At 36.8% G+C, this 19,984-nt stretch overlaps 1 protein-coding gene across 3 annotated transcripts; it reads left to right on the forward strand.

Annotated features, from left to right (window-relative positions):
• The first annotated feature begins 8,474 nt into the window (after positions 1-8,474).
• Positions 8,475-12,451, forward strand: LOC115726506 (transcription factor HEC3). 3 transcript variants are annotated; one of them, XM_030656409.2, is made up of 2 exons: positions 8,475-9,221; positions 12,122-12,451. In XM_030656409.2, exons 1-2 carry the CDS (start codon positions 8,520-8,522, stop codon positions 12,212-12,214), a joined length of 795 nt encoding a protein of 264 aa, XP_030512269.2. In that variant the 5' UTR covers positions 8,475-8,519; the 3' UTR covers positions 12,215-12,451. The 3 variants fall into 3 exon arrangements, with proteins under 3 accessions (XP_030512269.2, XP_048128545.1, XP_048128543.1); XM_048272588.1 differs by lacking the exon at positions 12,122-12,451 and adding an exon at positions 10,414-10,434; XM_048272586.1 differs by lacking the exon at positions 12,122-12,451 and adding an exon at positions 9,806-9,920.
• The last annotated feature ends 7,533 nt before the right edge of the window (positions 12,452-19,984 follow it).

A 19,984-nucleotide genomic window follows, 5' to 3' on the forward strand; every position in this document is an offset into this window, starting at 1 on the left:
CAAAAGACAAAAAGAAGCTGTACTCTTCAGTCCTCAGGCTCCACGCAGGAAAATTAATTGTCTTTCCTTAGTCATCCAACAAAAGGGCATTGAGTATACTTTTTACCAACACTTTGCTCCAAGAGTCTCAGGTTTCCTTACTAATGAAAGGAAAAAGGATCGTACTGCTTAGCAAAACAACATGTTTAGAGCTATCGGATCGCATTGATTATCTCAACGGCTTGGTTTTAGCCTCGCGAATAGGAGGCCTGCCATTACGAGGTAAGGACTTGAAGTGTGTGTATGGGTTATCGTTAGAGAAAATTATGCAAGAAGCCCTAAACTTATCTTACTTTTGCTAATGCAGTCCTAAACCCTTTAATTTTGCCAATTCAATTCTAAATCTTTTCACGTTTTGCTAATTTAGTTCTAAATCTTTTTATATTTTGCCAATTGAGTCCATCATACCAACTTTGGCCGGAAATCGCTGATGTGGACATTGGCCATCCCGCATGGCGTGACCGGTGTTGACATAAATAAAATTTATTAATATTTTATTTTTTTTTATTTTTTTCATTTTTCATTTTCATTTTTTCCTTTTTTTTTTTGGAAGTGAGGGTTGCGATGCCCTAGCCTGCTGTAGGAGAGGGCATCATAGCCCTCGCTAGCCACTTCTAGAAAAAAATAAAAAAAAAATAAAAGAAAAGGAAAAAATAAAAAGTAATAATTTTTTTTAAAATATCAAAATATTTTAAAAAATTATCCACGTCAGCCCGACCGTGCCACATAGAATGACCGAGGTTCATGTTAGTGATTTTTGACCAAAATTGGCCAGGTGGACTCAATTGACAAAACGTGAAAATGTTTAAGACTCAATTGATAAAATTAAAGGATTTATGACTGAATTGACAAAAGTATATTATGTTTAGGATTTTCTGGATAATTTTCCCGTTATCATTGTTACAGTTTTCTGACTACAGATGTATTTCATAAGTCTGTGGAGTATCATGTTCTGGCATTGTTTCAACCAAGAAAGGATTTGCTTGTATGCATCCCCTTGTTTTTTTTTTTTTGGCCGGGTATGCATTCCCTTGTTGGGTTACTTGTCTTTGGTCATTTTTACTCTTTCTTATGTTATAACATGCATGGGTTTATTTCTAAATGACACTTAATTCGATAGTCTCCCCACCCTGATCCAAAACCTAGATGTACAGACCAAGAATACAATCAATCTGGTCCAAGAAAGGCTAAAACAATCTGAGATGAATCAAGAACAAATGCTTTGGAGGAGTGCAAGTATCTAATTTTTCACAATCTGCAGCTATAATTAAATGCCAAAAACAGATGTTAAGCCTATTAAAATATCAGTATATTCCTAAGAAAACATTTTGGGAAAATATGAAAAACGAACACCATTTTTTATCCAATGACTTTTATTTTTTCAAATACATTTGACATACCTCTAAACTAAATACCACATTAAAAAGACCAAATTGTCCCTCCTTGCAAACTCATATTAACATCTTTGCTTAGGGCCTAAGTGATTTTATTTTGAGTGTTTTCAGTAGTTGTGAGAATTGAGAATTTGGGGATGAGCATCTTTGGAAAGAACATGACATTTCGTAAATAGGCACTCATGAATAATTGATGTGAAAGTGCAAAATGGTATCCAAAGGTAAAAAAATCATGTTCATTTTTGGTATTTTCTAAAGTAAAGATATGTTAATATTTTCCCGAAAATTCTTTTTACATTAAATTATCAATTCGATAAGTTTTTTGAATGCCACTCTATATGACATTCTCCATGCCAAGGCTGCTGCATATAGATTTTTTTTTTTTTGGTGGGACATCCTTCTGACTCTCACATGAATCCAATTTTTTTTGCATCTAGGAAAGCCGTATTTTTCAACAGTGTCTTTATCATTTGATCTAATAGCCTTTCGCTAGATAGGAACAAATTTGACAAATGTTGATAACTCTCTGATGAGTATTCTGACCTAAAGATCCACTAGATAATAAGCTATTTATTCTAAGCCAATTCTAGGGATAAATCAATAAATTGGAGTCCTTTTTCTAGCGTTTACATGATAATTGAGGTGCTGATTATTACGTCATTGCACTGATCTTGAGATGTGGATCTTCCAACACACACTAGCATGAGATACTTCTTATGTTCAAACCAAGTTTGAAACCAAAACTCTCATCAGGAGGATAGATAAGGGATTCAGGTGAGATCTAGTATAGATTCAACTTTCTATTCATTGTTGGGATCCGGGTGGTCGTAGGAGGACCACCACGACTCCTCTCTTATTGAGATCTATACATCCCTTATCAATGTATGGACATCTATCCTTTGGGGCTCCATGAGAAAATAAAATAAAGCACCTAATAGTGTATCTTCACTAATAAAAAACTATGATCGCACCTTCCATTTTGGGGGTGATAGAGCGATCATTCCATTGCAGCAAATTTTTTCATGCTTTTTCCAAAGGTCCGGAAAAAACGACAATAAATAAGATTTTCTTAATCCTCCCTTCTTGAAAGGAAGAAAGTGAAATTGCTTTTCCTTTCTATAGGGATTAGGAGGTTAGATCTAACGACACCGAATGTCCGGATCTCTCTCTTAGAGCAATCAATGTATAATTTGTCTTTTTTTTTTTTAATTTTCACCATCAATCAAGCTAAGTCTAATTAATAATCTTTTCAACCAAAGAGAGAAAAGAAAAAACAAGTAATCTTCATTGGTTTGGGGATGTTCTCTAGGGTTCGAGAGAAAATTTACCTTTGGGGTAGATTTTTTCCAAGGTCCATTTCGAGACCCAACAAGAGAGAGGTTCCCTTTTCTTGCTCTTTTCCCATTAATGGAGAAGTTGAAATTCTCCACGCATGTAAGCCCAGTCACTATGTTAGTACTGACTCTTGTGGGAGCCAAGAAGAGGTGTTGAATCTCACGACCCTTCGTTTTCTCCACTTTTGAATGCTCCGGCATGGGTGTCAGATCTGAATCAATCCTCCTCGTAGTTACAAGCTAACCCCTTTTTCCATCACATTCAATTAATTGATAAAGCAACGTCTCTTCGTCTTTTGACAAGAGGTATGTGTGATCCCTACCCTCCCCCCTCCTCCTGTTTCCATTTGGATAATCTTTCTCGATCTGGTAATTCCATTATTAGTTCCTGGAAAAAGCAAGAAACTGAAACCCTAGCTCCTCTGTTCACCAGCTAATTGATCATGGAGTTTCCGTGTTTACATGCATAGGCTTCAACCCTAATTGGCAGATGCTTATTTGCTCTAAAGTTCAATTAACAGAAGATGCTAACAATTTCCTTTTCAACGCCTATTTTTTTTAACACAACTAATGTATTGATTAGTCAGCCTAATTCACATAAGCATGCTAGCAGCGCGGCGTCAACTACACGGATAACTTTCAAAGTTGACATTAAAAAGTGCATCACATCTGTGCCTTCCATTGAGATGACATGGAATAATTAGCGAGTTATGCCAAAAACGACTACTTTCCTAGAAATTGTCTCTGAAAATGCTAAAGCGAAAACTCGTTACACATTAATTGGTTACTTTCTGCACCATAAATTTACTGCGGGGTTCTTTTCACAAAATGAAGGAAAGTAGCAACTGTGTGTTGATTACGCTGGCGGGCATCGATTTGTATTTGTACCACCGGACTTCCATAACCATGTTTAAATTGAGAGCTTCGAGTCAGAAATTAAGGGACTTCATCATGTCCGGTCTCTCTACCTACATTCAAGATTTTGCGAATAACTTCAGTTTTTCTGGCCTACCACATCTTATTTACTTGGACGGTCCTGCTCTGTGGTGTTCGTACCTCAACGTGGTGATTTTTGATAGGTAGACTTGTCATATCTACATGTAGCTTTCTAGCCTATGAAGTTTGCTCACCGATGTAATCTTAGATTCATATATAATAGTTAACCATGGTCCACAGAAGTTATTTAGCTTTACAAGTAGAGTAGATCAGTGTTTTATTTTCAATTATATGATACAAATGTTTAACTTAATAATATTCTATGGACTTCAAAATTATTTTTTTTGTTTAATGTGGTTTCTTTGCTCCTTTCCTTTTAACATTTTTATAGTCTAGGTATATTGAACATTTCCTTTTATGTCTATTACAAATTAAAAGTTTAGGGATGACATTGCATCTGAACCAAAATTCAAGGATCACATTACAATAATTAAAAATGCAGGGACGAAATTGCACATTAGACCAAAGTTTAGGGACCGTTTGTGCTATCATCATATTTTTCCCAAAAAAGAAAGGAAATTGCACAGGTATGACTTGGCTTGATGGCTAACAGGAGTTGCAGTTAATTCCAACATTATTAAGCGTGTTGTGAGGACCAAAAATGCTCTGTGGGATGCATATGGCCAAGATTTTATTGCAATCGATAATTGTTGGTTAGCCTCAGGATCTTAGCATCTTTCATTTGCACCATGAAAGTTTAACTAGATTGCATTTCTAAATTCCTTTGCACAATAAGAGTCCTTAATTTTGGAAATTTAATAAAATATCAAGAGCATTTACAAGATTAATAATTTCCTTTTTTGAAGTTCACGATCTAGTAACGATCCGAACTTGTCATAGACAACATACGAATGTGACAATCCGGTCGATAGAAGAAGAAGGCGAATGTGATCTCTAACACGGGTCAGATTAGATCAAAACCCTAAAGAAGATTTTCCCATTCAACAGATCAAATATCTAAGGCCTAAGGGGTTAGTTCGATAGAGGCAAGAACCCTACTCAAGAGATCACATGCATATAAAGCCCAGGACACAAAAAGTATGTTAATTATTGCACATAATGTTGGTAAGAAAATAAAGAAAACTGAGACCCACGAAAATGTTTCCAGCTGGTATTCGCGAAAATGACAAAAGTGGCAGGTAGCTAGTACCCCCATTTTTTTTTAGGGGGAAAATGCAAAATTTTCATCCTTATATTCAACCAAAACCACAATAAAAAAAAAAGATAAAAAGAAATTCAATGTCACGAACTACATGGTTACTTCTCAGGCTCACAATCATGGAGAGTGACTTCACGTATTTCGTTTGGTTTACTGTACAAGGATTGCAAACAAATTCAGGCTTCACCACACATGTTTCCGAGAATGCCCGAAATCGAAACCCTAGGGAATGATTGCGTTGTGTGCATGCGCATGTCTTCGCACACCCAATACAATTTAATACCAACATACGAAAGTCTCCATAATTCATATTCAGGACACTTGGGAAAAGATCCTCCCAAAAGAGAGAAGAAAAGAAGAAGAAAAACTTGTAGAGATTTGCCCGGCTAAGAGATTTTGATTTATATATGGAGACTCAATCAATCACATTTTACGAAATCATGTTAGATCCGTACACGACTCTACCAAAAGTATCATAGACGATGTCGGAAATGGGCGGTGAAGTATCTTTTTTATGCATGATAAGAAGTTGGCTTACTTAACTAAAAGTTCTTGCAGAAACTTCCCAAACCCTAATAGGGCATCAACTCTGATATCTCCTTGAACTAAAACCATGATTTAGTATGAACAAGGACCAAGATAAACTACACATCTTTCGCCTTAAGGAAACAGAAGGAAGAGAGAAAAGGGACAAAATATATGTCATACATGATTTCATAATGGCAAAATGGCCTAAATGATCTCTGAATTTTGACTCAATATGCAATGTAGTGCATGAAATTTCAATTTGACCAATATGGTTCCCGAACTTTAACCCAATATGCAATGTGATCCCTAAACTTTCAATTTGACCAATATGGTTCCTGAACTTTAGGAACATGTTCAGCTTAGTCTTTGAACATGAATTAATGGAAGGATTATATTGACCAATATTTAATTTTTCTCTTTTTCCTTTTCCTTCTTTTTGTTTGAATTTTTCTTTGCAATTTGCACAATTACAATAGGTATATAACTTTTTTGGTAATTTTTCCCATAATTTCATCCACGCTTAGAATTTACAATGCTTGCCACTTTTGCCATCTATAACTTGACCAATTCAATTGGACGTAAAACAAGGGGAAAAGTTTGCTTTCAATAACCTATTTCTCCGTATGCATTGCTACCCGCAGCTTTCATATGAACCCTAACGACTATAGCACATTATAGGACATTCTTTTTGGGAATTTGCTAGACACTAAGGGTGCGTATAGTAACGTTTCTGTTCCCGGAACAACTTTTGGAATAGAAACACTTTTTTTCTGTTTCCGTTCTCGGCTACGATTTTTGGGAACAGAAACGCGTTTGGTAACTACAAAAAAAAAAAAATGTGTTCAAAAGCTTTGATAAAAAGTCGTCATCTTTGAAAGTGTGAAGGAGTAGTCCGGGAACATAGGGTTGCAAAAAGTGTTCCTCTTGCGTTATAAAATGTGTTCAAAAGCTTTGATAAAAAGTGTTCCGGGAATAAAGAAACAAGTATTTTTTGTTTCTCGTTTCTGCTCCAAAAGTATTCCCATTTCTGAAAAGTGTTCCCGCAACACTTTTTTACCATACGCGTTTACGGAGCGTTACCATACGCACCCTAATTGAACAACCAAGTCACTACGAAACTTATCGAATTTTTGTCACATTTAGCATGCATTCAATAGCAGCAGATTCAAAATAATAATAATAATAATAATAATAATAATAATAATAATAATAATAATAATAATAATAATAAGATGATCCGACCAAAAAAATAAAAATAAATAAGCAGCAGACGTAAGAGCATGTCCTATTCCACAAAAATTAGCACCGTCTTCTTCCTTCAAACCAGGAAAAAGGCTTATTCCTTGGATAGCTCCATTGGCACATAAGGATTCAATACAATGGCGATGGGCAAATTTTGATAAATTGAAGTTTTATCTTTCACAACAAATGACTTGAAGATTGTCATTTGGATGTTCATAGTCAAGCAAGAATATATACACTATAAACTAAGCTCGGACATCTCCTTATAAGCCACCATTACATTAACAAGTTACTGTAACTAGTAATGGCTGACGAAGCTCGAACATCTCCTTATAAGCCACCATTTCATTAACAAGTTACGGTAACTAGTAATGGCTGACTAAGTTCGGACATCTCCTTATAACACATTTTAAAGTTCGACTTTAATAAAAAGTGCATGGTTCATGCTTTTTAATGATCCATTTAATAGGTAATTAAGGAATTATGTGGATTGATATGATGGTTGGCTGCCGTATTTGAGAGAGAGAGAGAGAGAGAGAGAGAGAGAGAGAGAGAACATTTCGGAGTCGATCTAGGTTCTAACTGGAATTGGTTCTCCAATTTTTGGAGTTTGAAACTTACCCTATTGTAGGGTCCAGGGTCGGTGCTAGAGTCTACACGGGTAACACCTGTATTCTTATTTAAATAGTTGCAGTGAATTATCATCTCTAATGATCATCATTTGCTGTTATAATCTATTGACCACAACTCCTACTTAAACACACAAAGAATATGAAACATTAACAAAGTAAAAGCCTCGGTTATGATACCATCGAAAAATAGAAGCTTGGACTAGTGGTTCCAGATTACTCATACATTATCGGGTGCCATGGAATAACATGGGATTGAGCAAAGAAATAGAATAAGAAAAACACAAAGACTTGTTCAAGCCTCGAAACTTGAAGCCTAACCATTGAAACTGGTTCCCCAATTTGCGGAACTTGTAGCGTACTTTGCACACCTTAGAATGTGGTACCGGACCAATAGGAACCTGTTCTCTAATTCTAGATTTTACCATGAAACAATGCTCATCCCCGAGATAGCTATAAATATATTAGAGGCACTTGCTTTTAAAGGACCTTTGCAATTCCATCTTCAATTGAAAATCATCACCATCTTTGAACATAGTAATTTGAGGTGCACACGAATTATCATTTCGGGTTGACTCATGGAACTCCAAACAATTGGCAAATATCAATTTTCACCAATCACAGAAAGGCACTACCATAAGGATAGGGTCAATCACACAAAGTTTAATAAACTAAAAGTAACATTACAATTGGAATTATGACTATAAATTGGAATGAGAGATCAAAAGGATTGCATCAAGAAATAAATGAGAAAAAGAAAAATCCAAGCTGCTGCCCAAAAAAAGGAAAAAAAATGAGAAGAAAAGTCATTACGACCCATTTGATTATTCAATTTGGTAGGGCCATTCATTTTCTAACTATTTCTTCCTTCGCTTTATCATGGTTTCGTCATATCCCTCTTCAATCAAAGAAGTAGCGTAAATAAATAGATCTCTCTCCCTCCCTCCTCTTCCACCAAAGTGCCATCAACCTTCATAAAGCTGCAAAAATACTTGCATAGACTTCTCTTTAACAACCCACAAAACCCTTCTTTATGTACTTTTAAGGAAACATTTTTGTCCAAAAACCTAAGTCTAATTACAGCCACAACTCATAACCATTTTTGGAAATCACAGCAAATATACATACCACGGATTTTTTTTCTCTCTCCGTCTCTTGTACACAACAGCAAACCCTTAACCCTTTTCTCCTTTTGGCCATGGACTTCAACCCAAGCAAGTTCTCGACCAGCTTTTGGGATCTTGGCTTGGGCATGGAAGATCAGACCCTCCATGCCAATGACCAACACCATCATCATCACCCGCCTCTCACTTCACTTTGGTCCAGCATCCATCTCCCATCAACCCACTTTGTGAATGATAGTAGCCTTGGGGCCGCGGCAAATCAAGCCGAAGACGAGGACGACGAGGAGCCCGAAGAGGAGCTTGGAGCCATGAAAGAGATGATGTACAGGATCGCGGCGATGCAGCCGGTGGACATCGACCCCGCGACGATCCGGAAGCCGAAGAGGCGGAACGTGCGCATCAGCGACGATCCCCAGAGCGTGGCAGCGCGCCTCCGGCGGGAAAGGATAAGCGAGAAGATCAGGATCCTCCAGAGGCTCGTCCCTGGCGGGACGAAGATGGACACAGCTTCGATGCTGGACGAGGCTATTCGCTATGTCAAGTTCTTGAAGCGACAAATCCGTTTGCTTCAACAACCAGATAACCAAAACCCTACACCAGGTTCGGGGGCATTCACAGGGAGCTTGGTGGGAGGGGACTGGCATGGCGTGATTGCACCGAGCAAACCACCCTCCACGACCTCATCATCTTCCTTTGAAGCACAAGTTGGAGCTAGGTTCGGATTCTGGTCCAATGACGGCGGCGGCGGCGGTAATTCATGCTTCAATGGCCATGAGGTAATCAATGAATAATTTGAGGTTGTATACTTGTACTTTATGGGGTCATCGTATTTGGATGAGAATGATTTATGATAAGGAAGTGTATACTATATATTGGTGAAGTTCTAAGATATGTTAATATATGCAAGATCCAAGTGTAAGATATGGTTTCCAAGAGGTCGTCAAACCAAAAGTTTGTTAGGATTTGGTTGACTATGAGGGGATATCCAATAATCATAACCGTTACAGCTTGATTTACGTACCACCATATGTATAATATATAGTATATTTATGTTTGCATGCGATTTTATATTTTATTGAGAGAGAGAGAGAGAGAGAGAGAGAGAGAGAGTTAGGAAGTCTGCTAGTTTGGTCGGAAAGTTTGGTTTGGCCAACTCTCTTCCTGGAACAAAACACTGACGTCGGAAGATATCATTGCATATGATTATACTCTCTCTCCACCCCTGTGACATGAGTTAATGGATGCATATATGTGGATTTGATTTAGTGAGGATAATTTATGATTGGATCTTGTAATCGTGATTGAATTTCAGTTGAATATAACCCAAAGTGCAATTCCTCTATGTTACTATTTTTTCCAGGAGGTTTTGAAACCGTAATCAACTTGACTTACGAAAAACATTTCTTTGGGACGGGCTTGATTCCTTCTTTCCTTTCCTAGTACGCCTAAGAGGACGCAAGTCCTATGATAGTAGGGAAATAACAAAAACTACAGCTTAGGTAGTTCTAGGAAAGTGCAGCAAAGCTGCAGCTTCTGCGATCCAGTTGCAGGTGTTGCGAAAATCTCCGTTGGTGGGTGTTTGAGAATCTGAAGCTTCCTCCGTAGTAGATGTCTGCGTATCGATTTGCCTCCCTGAAAACATGCTTTATCCGCTACCGACTTAGGCTCTGAAGGAGAGTCCTGCATTCGGAAAGCAGTAGTTTTAGGTTCTCATTACCGCAGGTATCGTTGGATAGCAGATCAACAATTGTTTTATATCTAGAAAGACCTATTGTGATATCGTCTGACCATTAGAATATCATGTAGGGATGATTCCATACTGTTAGTCATGCGCGTCTAGGTTTCATTCCTTGCTTTGTTGATAAATTGGACTATTTTTTATCTTGAACACATTCATATATATACATAAAGTACAGCATATTTATTGTAGCTTCTCCCATTTATCCATTGTTGTTTCCAAGTTCTTAGCTTTAGTTTGGTGCCGGAGTCGAGAAAAGGAAAGCATCGTCAATATCTGAGGTTGAGACCGTATGTTTTGCTCGAGCCTGGGGCCTCAACTTTCCCGCACCGCATTCTCATTTCATTGTTTTCGCAAGCAATCAGCTGCCTTCTTTCTGAAATTTCACAGATACTTATCATTGGGGTTTACTTCTCAAGTGTGTCTCCTAACTCCCAAGTCCTGCGTAGTTGTGAATGGCTACATGCTACTCGTCGTTCTTTGTTCTTCGGCATTATTCTCCATCAGTGGTTTCTATTGAAGACATCTTCACAAACTGTTTTAGTGATCATTGGTTGGCTATCATAGAGCAATTAGCTCAACTTCATGGTGGAAGCTGGTTATCACGCCAATAGCTCTTACTCCAATACATAGAAATTTTTCAGCAGTTCAATATCTTGCTCAACTTGAGTTCGATGCACCAGTCCGGAAAGTTTTTCTATGTGCGACCATACAATGTTGGGCTTATTTTTGTTAAGAAATCACCAAGCTAAACGGATCATTCGATGTCACAGGTGTGTAGAAAATATGAGCATTGCATTTTCGAATTGTTTTGACCTGTTAATTTTGTAGTGCAACCTACTGTCTCTTTTCCTATTTGAACGACTATTGTTGTGCCCAGATGTTCATTTCTAGTGACTTACCGGCATTCTTAGTTATCATTCAAATATATCTTATGATTTTCATTCTTATTTGTTTATCAAATCGAGTAACAATGACTTATATTTCGACACCGTTTCCAGTTTTATTATCTCCGTAGCAAATCGTTTTATCTTATCTGCACGACAGCGGCACTACACTACTGCTACTGGATCTCAAACGCTAGTTAATTGTGTAGGATATGTTGATTAGAGCCCTAATTGCAACCATATTACCGGCGTACACAATTATATTGTTCCTAAAGTTACTCTTAAACTTTGTCATTTGTTTGTGACATTAGTGAGATAGTGGCTTTTGCCCTCTTTTTGGATGGATTTTATTGCAAGGGATCCTCTAACAAATCAAATCATTGAGAGTGGATGCAATTCGGATGCTCGTTTGCGCTCACTTCTTAAACGTTCCTGTAAAATTTTAATCTACCTTAGCCTCATGTATTATCTTTCGATATCAATAGGGTTTTATCAGACGGATTGCATGGCATTAGGTCGTTTATTCTCCTTGATTTATAGTGATTGGGTGCTATAAGAAATAAGAATGTTGAATCCTGCCATCTTGCAAAGCGAAGTACATATTCGTTATCTACTACAATAATTCCATTACTCAAGAGCCATTTGACCTTTTGCATTCGAGTACATAATGTTCTCGACCTTTGTTCGAATCTTATGGGTGTCTCTTCTATTTTCTCATCTTTGTAGGTAGTTTCTTGCATTCTAATTGGATGTATTGCATGCACTGCTCGACTGTATGATTCAAACATAAACTTTAAGAATAAAAAACAATTGCTTGATAATACCATGGAGCATTGGAAACTAACACACACTTCCTCTTTTTGGAGTAAAACGGCTCTATTCTTCAGTATTCACGTCAATACATGTTTCGACAAAATGGAGACATCAATAGAGACGTCATCAAACCACAGACATTGTTGGATGTGCCCTAGTCCTCCCATGCTAATTAGCGTTCACCGGTAGAAAAAACCCGGTTTATACTGTTACTAGCTAAGATACGATACTTCTCTAGGGCAAACGCTTCGGACTCCATTACTGTTTCACAAGTAAACTGGGGTTTTGTGATGAACTTTTCCATGAGGAAGAACATGCCCAGCTCCACTAGATTTGTGCACCTTTCTTTCAAGGGCCTGAAGAGAAATGTCATCTGGGGAGCTTTCCAAGTGCCATTTTAAGACCCAACAGGAGAGACTCTCACTTTTCTACGTCTTTTTCCATTAATTCAGAGCTTCAAATCCTTGCATGCAAGCCCGGTCGCTGTTAGTACTTGCATCGAGTGGAGGCCAAAGGGTGTTGAATCCTATGACCCTTCATTTTCCTCCCCTTTAAATGCCTTGGGAGAAAAAGCATGGGTTGTGTCAGATCTGAATCAATCCACTCTCTCTCGAAATATATACGCATGTGTCCCCTTCTTTTTCCATCGGCATACGTACTCCCGCTCCATTACAGTTGATGCAGCAGGTCTCTCGTTTCGTGACGTAATAATGATGATGATGATCCCAGACCCTTCTTCTTCTTCTTCTTCTTCTTGCCGTTTGGACAATCTTTCCCTGTTTGGTATTACTTGCTCGCTTGCTTCCTCGAAGCAAAACCCTAGTTCTGCAGACGAAGAGAACGGCCAATTCAAGGTTTCTTTACTTGTGGTCCTGTTCCCAACTGATTGATCCTTAGTGGAGGTCCACAGGAAAAAAATGTCAGCAAAGTCATAAACCTATTGTATTGATATCAATTTAGTTCTAAACCTTTAAATAGTGCTAATTTAGTCCTAAACCTTTTTGACTTAGAGCCAATTCAGTCATTTCGGCTAATTTTGATTGGACATTGATGACATGGATGTTGGACGGTCTAGGTGGCATGATCAATGCTGATGTGGACATTTTTAAATATTTTTTCAATTTTATTATAATTTTTTCCTTTCTTCTTTTTCAGTCTTTTTTTTTTTCCTATTTCCTCCCGTGGTCGGCGAGGTCGGCTTTGCCGGCATTAGCCCTCACACTAGCGAGGTTGACCCTCGCCTATGGCAGCGAGGGCCACCCTCGCTGGCCACCGGACGAAAGTTGGAAAAAAAGACAAAAAAAAAAAAAAGAGAAAGGAAACGAAAAGTTAGAGTAAAAAGGGAGACGCTAGGTATATTGAAAAGGCGTGCAAATTTGGTTTCTTTGTTGGACATTAGGACGAATTCATTATCTCATGCTTCCAGCCACCGCTTCTCTAGCAAATTTTGAAGTGTGATGTATCAAATACAAAGCGGATTTGTACATAGGGAAAATGACCAAAATAATCCTTGAACTTTGATTAAATGTGCAATCTCGTCCAGTACTTTTAATTTGACACAAATGGTCCCTGGACTATTGAAAAATGATCAATCTAGTCCTTCTATTTGTTCACACCGTTAAGTGATGACATGGAGCGTTAACTAATGACATGGAGCGCTGAGTTGGATTTTTAAAATTATAACTCAGCATATCCTTTAAAAAAAATCTTTTTTGTCATTAAACTAGGGTTTCAGATATCCCTCTTCTTCACAATCATGTCTTTTCGAACCAAAAGAAAGAAAAAAAGCCATTCTTCTTCCTTCGCAATTGTAGAGAAAGAAAAAAATGCCGTTCTTCTTCCTCCTCAATTGCAGATTTCTTAAAATGCTTGGATCGACAATAGAACGAAGATAGCTGGGTTGAAGTCGATGTCGGCGACGATACGGATCTTGGGATTGTGGAGGGCACGCCACCGCCTCCGTTGGTGGTGCTCGTGGAGGCACGCAAGCTTGGGTTGATTGAAAAGCAGAGGAAGCCTGTATAGGTCATAGATCGCGCAAAGCCATTGAGCGATCTTCCGTTCAAGTCGCGAAAGACGTAAGTGATTGTGCCTTCTATTAACCCGGTGAGGTGCGAGCCATCAATATTCAGTTTCGTGTCCTTGATTGTAAAGTTTTTCATCACACTCTTGGTCTCTTTCGTCCTTCTATTCAACTTTCGAGTAATTTTGGTGTAAAATGACAATTAAAGCAAGCGTGATCGTGGGCTCTGGCAGCTGGTGTTTGAAGATGGCAGCGTTTCGATCAATCTAATTGTTCCAGAGTGTGGAGGCTATAGGCTTGAACTCCGGATGGATGGCACAGGAATACACTACTGGGATATTGTTCACGATTTCGCAATTGAAGGACTTGCTTCAAAGAAGCAAATAAATTGGTCGTCTTCTCTCGGTCGATTTTCACACATTCACCCTTTGCATACCGATTATACCGGATCCTTTTCTGACCAAAATTTCAGAACCAAAAAAGCTAGAAGACGTACAACAATTGAAGAAAGAAAGAGAGCAAGAAGTGACGATGAAGGCTCAATTAGAAACATGAACTTGAAACCTATAGCAAAGTGGCATGATTGGACATTTATGTAGTGATCCGACACGGAGCGGGTTGTCACCGAAGGAGAAGGGAAAAAGGGGGCTTTGACTATACCATCGCCAAGGAGCAGGAGCAAAGGGAAATGATTTGTGGATTCAATCCACGATTCTTCCGTCGATCAACTTCTCCTTTGTAATCTGGTCTATCACATTATCTTTCTAGTGCGACATCGATCCAGTTCTTGCCCGACATTGATCGAGCTTCCACAGTCATATATGTTAATAGTAGACATATAGTGAGAAAATTAGCATTACAACTCCCTCATCTTCTTCTACGGTCATCAATCTCTTAACTAACCCATCACCAATGTATTCACCATGTTCAATAAATATCTCACTTGTACCACCAACATTTTCCCAAAATCCTATCATTTCTTGTATCGAAGTGTCCTCTTCAATTAATCTTAGGCCATCTCAAAATTCTTCCCCAGCATTAAATAATAGAATTTCTCAACATTAGAGTAACCCATATCTTGCACCAAGTGCAAAATCTCAAAGTAGCTTAGTTTATCTAGATCATAAAGCCGTTCATTACTATGACCATCAACATACTTTAATATTTTATCGAGAACAAACCTACCCTCAACTCATAGAGTAAATCTGAATGTCTCATCAGCCATGTAAATTTGCAAAAAGTTGCACATAAAAATCAACAAAGCTAAAATATAAAAAGGACACACCAATATATTTTTATTGTTTACACAATATGAACAAGCAAACAGCACAAGTATAATATTAACACAAGAAAACAAAGGCAAATGCGGGTGAATTCTGAAAAGTCATGAAAAAGCTACAGCCTAAAATTACTGCAAGTTGGGACCATAGTAAATTAATATAACAAAACTTGCGGTGCATTCGGTATTGTTTTAATACTCTTATAGGGTATTGCGTAACACAACATGCCCAAATAAACTATTCCCACTTTACAATAAATCGTGCATTTTCATCTTTGAGAAAGTTCTGGTTAACCCATCTTCAAGAAAGCTGTAATTAACCCTAAATAAAAGTCATGGAGGAGCCTGCAGGACATGTAGTCCTTGTAGAACCCCAACTTGTACAGACTTGAATCTTCAACGAAAGAGAATGAGAGTGCGATGAAAGACTTACCCAAAAGATGAAAACCTCCACAATCGGGGACACCGAAACCGAATGTTGATGGGTCGCACCTCATCGGGCTAACGGAAGACGCACTCGCTTGTGTCTATTACGACTTGGACGGAAGATCGTTCCATGGCTTTGTGCGACCTGTATAGGCTTCCTCTACTATTCAATTAACTCGAGTGTACGTGCCTCAACAAACTCCATTAGCAGAGGCGGTGGCACCCCTCCACAATCCCAAGATCCGAATCGTTGCTGGCATCAATCTCAACCTAGTCATCTTCATTCTGTTGTCAAACCAAGCATTTTAAGAAATCTACAATTGAGGAGGAAGAAGAGCGGCATTTTTTTCTTTCTTTTTGTTCGAAAAGAAGCGAGTGAAGAAGAGGGATATCTGAAACCCTAGTTTAATGACAAAAAAATTCTTTTTTTTTTAAAGTATATGTTGGGTCATAATTTTAAAAATCCAACTCAACTCTCCATGTCATCAATTAACACTTCACGTCATCACTTAATGGTATGAACAAACTGAAGGACTACAATGGTCATTTATCAATAATTCGGGGACCATTTGTGTCAAATTGAAAGTACAAGAATGAGATTGCACATTTAATCAAAGTTTAGGGACTATTCTGGTCATTTTCCCTTGTATATATTTCTTTTTGTATGCCTTGCAGCCTTCTTATCTAAAAGGAAAATGACAAATGATCCACAAATTTTGGCTCAATGTGCAATGTCGTCCCCAAACCTTTTTATTTATTTTATGTGGTCCCTAAAATTTAATTCAATGTACAATGTGGTCCTTGAACTTTTAATTTGTTCAATATGGTCATTGAATTTTTAGTACATGCTCAATCTATTCCCCGAACTATATGAAAATGTTCGGTGTTGTCCCTAATTTTGAATTAATGGAAGGATATCATTGAATATTTTTACATGGTTCGAGGACTACATTTGAATATATAACAAAAGTTCATGGATCACATTAAGTAAATTTGAAATTCAAGCACCAAGTTACACATTGGGCCATGTATAATTTATGTCATTATCCCTATTTCAAATTGCTCTCTGATCACGAGTATGTGGTGCTCGAATCCTACAAAAGCGCGCAGAACACAGGCATTATAGACAACACATGGTTAAAGTTCGTTATATGAATGGTTCGAATCGACACTTTGCCGTAGTATACCTTGAAGTTTGTGAGAGTGACTGCTTTAGCAAAGCTAATATTGTCATTGTTTTTCTCGTAGCTTAAGCTCTTCCAAGTCAAGTAAAGAAAAAACCTAAAAAAAACAACATAATGTGCGTTAAGACACATTGAACGCATGAAGGGTGAATCATAGTTGTATCAAAATGGAATTCCTAGGGTCTGTTTGGAGTTTGCATGCGAAAGAGACACTAACCATGTGAATATAACGACATCTATACCTCTAATTTCCTAAAAGGAGAAGATGACGATATGCAATTTTGCTAATAGTTCCTCTCGGGTTGAATTCCAGGGAGAAAAATCTATAATGAAGCATATTAGGTACATGTGAGTCGCCATTATCTTTTGAACTCTAATTGATATTGTGCACCGTATTTAGCATTCGAATTAGCGACAATAAGAGAGACCCTTCATAGGCAACGAAATAGAAAGGGGAAATAATATATGAGCTAATTCAGAAATACACATATGCAAGGGTGAAACAGAAATGTGTAAGAGGTCGGGTTAGGTCCACGTATGTATATCGCTGTCGAACCCTCCGGTGAGGGTTGCCCTCGCCTAGGGCGGGCGATGATAGCCCATGCCAGCCCGGGCAAGGGCTGCCTAGGCAAACGGGCCGGCAAGGGTGGCCCTTGCCCGAGGTCGGTGGAGGGAAAAAACAGAAAAGGGAAAAACAGAAAAACATAAACAATATAAATAAAAATATTTAAAAATATTAAAATACAATTAAAAGTTATTCATGTTAGGGCTAGTGGTGTCACGTAAGATAGCCGGCATCCACATTAGTAGTTTTCGGCCAATAGGACTAAATTGGTAAAAGGTAAAAATGTTTATGACTGAATCGGCAAAAATGGAAAAGGTGTAGGACTTTGTTGACAAATTTTCCTCATTTTAGACCATATTGTATCAAAGGAAAAAAAAAAGTGTAAGTGTCAAAAGTTGTGTATGGAGATCATTTTAGAGTCAAAAGTTTCATTCAAATCTCTTAAGTGTCAATTTTTTTTAAAAACAATAGTTTGAGTGCCAACTCCCATATGTGTTGCTAGAAATCCGATGTGGCATTATTTTACTAATATTTGAAGTTGACATGGCTCATTGAAAGCCTAGTCAACAATAAAAAAAAAAGCTAAAAATTGAAAAAAAAATACATTAAAAATAGAAAATACAAACTTAATTAGTTTACAAAAATAAAAAAGCTAAAAATTGGAAAAAAATATTAAAAAACAAAGAATACAAACTCAATTAGTATACAAAAATAAAAAAGCTAAAAATTGGTAAAAAATATTAAAAATAAAAACTTAATTAGTTAAAAATAAAAAAGCTAAAAAATAAAAAGGGCATGTCCAATGAAGGTCCTAAAACTTATCACGAAGTGGAATTGAATCCTAAAACTTACAAAAAGCATAACCAAGTCCTAAAATTTATCAAATTTGTGCAAACAAGTCATTCTATTAACTCCGAAATTGATGAAGTTTTTTTAATATTTTCTCTCTCTTACGTGATAATGACATGGCTAAGATGACATTGGTTTGGCTCAAATTCGATTTGTAATACAAGTTTCATTTAAATTATAATTTTAGAAAATAAAAATTAACAAATACATTAAAAATAGAAAATACAAACTTAATTAGTTTACAAAAATAAAACAGCTAAAAATTGGAAAAAAATATTAAAAAACAAAGAATACAAACTCAATTAGTATACAAAAATAAAAAGCTAAAAATTGGTAAAAATATTAAAAAAAAACTTAATTAGTTAAAAAAAAAAAGCTAAAAAATAAAAAGGGCATGTCCAATGAAGGTCCTAAAACTTATCACGAAGTGGAATTGAATCCTAAAACTTACAAAAAGCATAACCAAGTCCTAAAATTTATCAAATTTGTGCAAACAAGTCATTCTATTTACTCCGAAATTGATGAAGTTTTTTTAATATTTTCTCTCTCTTACGTGATAATGACATGGCTAAGACGACATTGGTTTGGCTCAAATTCGATTTGTAATACAAGTTTCATTTAAATTATAATTTTAGAAAATAAAAATTAACAAAAAATACAATTTTTTTAAATGAATTGAAAAAATAGCTTAAAATTTTAACAAAAAAAGCTAAAAAAACAAAGGTAAATGTCGAACCGACAGCAAGGGCTTGCACAATCCTCATCTCCTGGTTCTCTACCTCTCTTTTATTTTATTTTTTTCTTTCTTGTTAAATTTTTAAGTTTTTTTTTATTTTAAATTAAATTTGTATTTTAAATAAATATTTTTTAGCAAATTTTTAAATTTACATTTAATTTATTTTAAAGTGTAGAAGTGCACGTGGAAGTCCATGTGGACTTATTTTTTAAACAAATGTAATTTTACATTAAATTTTTAATTATTAATGCCACGTGGCAACTTTGGCCGGAATATTTCTCCGGAGGCATTTAAGTGATCGTTTTTGCTTCAATTTGGTACTTAAGTGATCCGGACAAAAATTTTTGACATCAATGTGATTTTCATACATAACTTTTGGCACTTATATTGTCCTTCTCCACTTATCAAATGTTATGAATCTCACACCATGTTGTTGGTGCCCTTTTGAATGACGTTGTCACATGTGAAAATGATTCGGATCATGTCAAATACTATGAACTTTGAAATATATAACACTTGGACATGGTTATTGCCATGGGAGAACGAGAATCATGCTATAGTGAGGGTTTTGCTTAAGGAAAATTGTCGACTTTCAAAATAAAGATGATTTTTTGTTGGGTGCCTTACATTTCTATTTTGTTGGGGTGTGGTCCATACTCCCATGGATAGGAAGGCACGGGAGTCCTAGTCCTCAATGAATGGGCTGGGGTTGGCGACCCAGCGCTCATGAGCCACCAAAGGGCTTTTATAATTTGAGCCAATATTTTTTCATTGGTAGTTTGAGCTTAAGCCAATGAATAACTACTGCTATATATTATCTATTTTTTTTTATAATTGAGGGATGTGATAGAGGAGTGTGATGTGTTAATTATTATTGAATCATCTGTTGGATGTAGTCTTAGTTGAAATGTGAATTAAGATAAATCTTGTATTTCGATTTCCTTTTTCTAGCTTTTATGCTTTATTTCATTTATAATTTGTGCACCGAATCCTAATACACTTAGCCCTTTGCGACTCATTAAAATTGGCTCTAAAAAAG

The sequence above is a fragment of the Rhodamnia argentea genome, chromosome 1 (assembly GCF_020921035.1).
Source record: "Rhodamnia argentea isolate NSW1041297 chromosome 1, ASM2092103v1, whole genome shotgun sequence".
Lineage (NCBI taxonomy): Eukaryota > Viridiplantae > Streptophyta > Magnoliopsida > Myrtales > Myrtaceae > Rhodamnia > Rhodamnia argentea.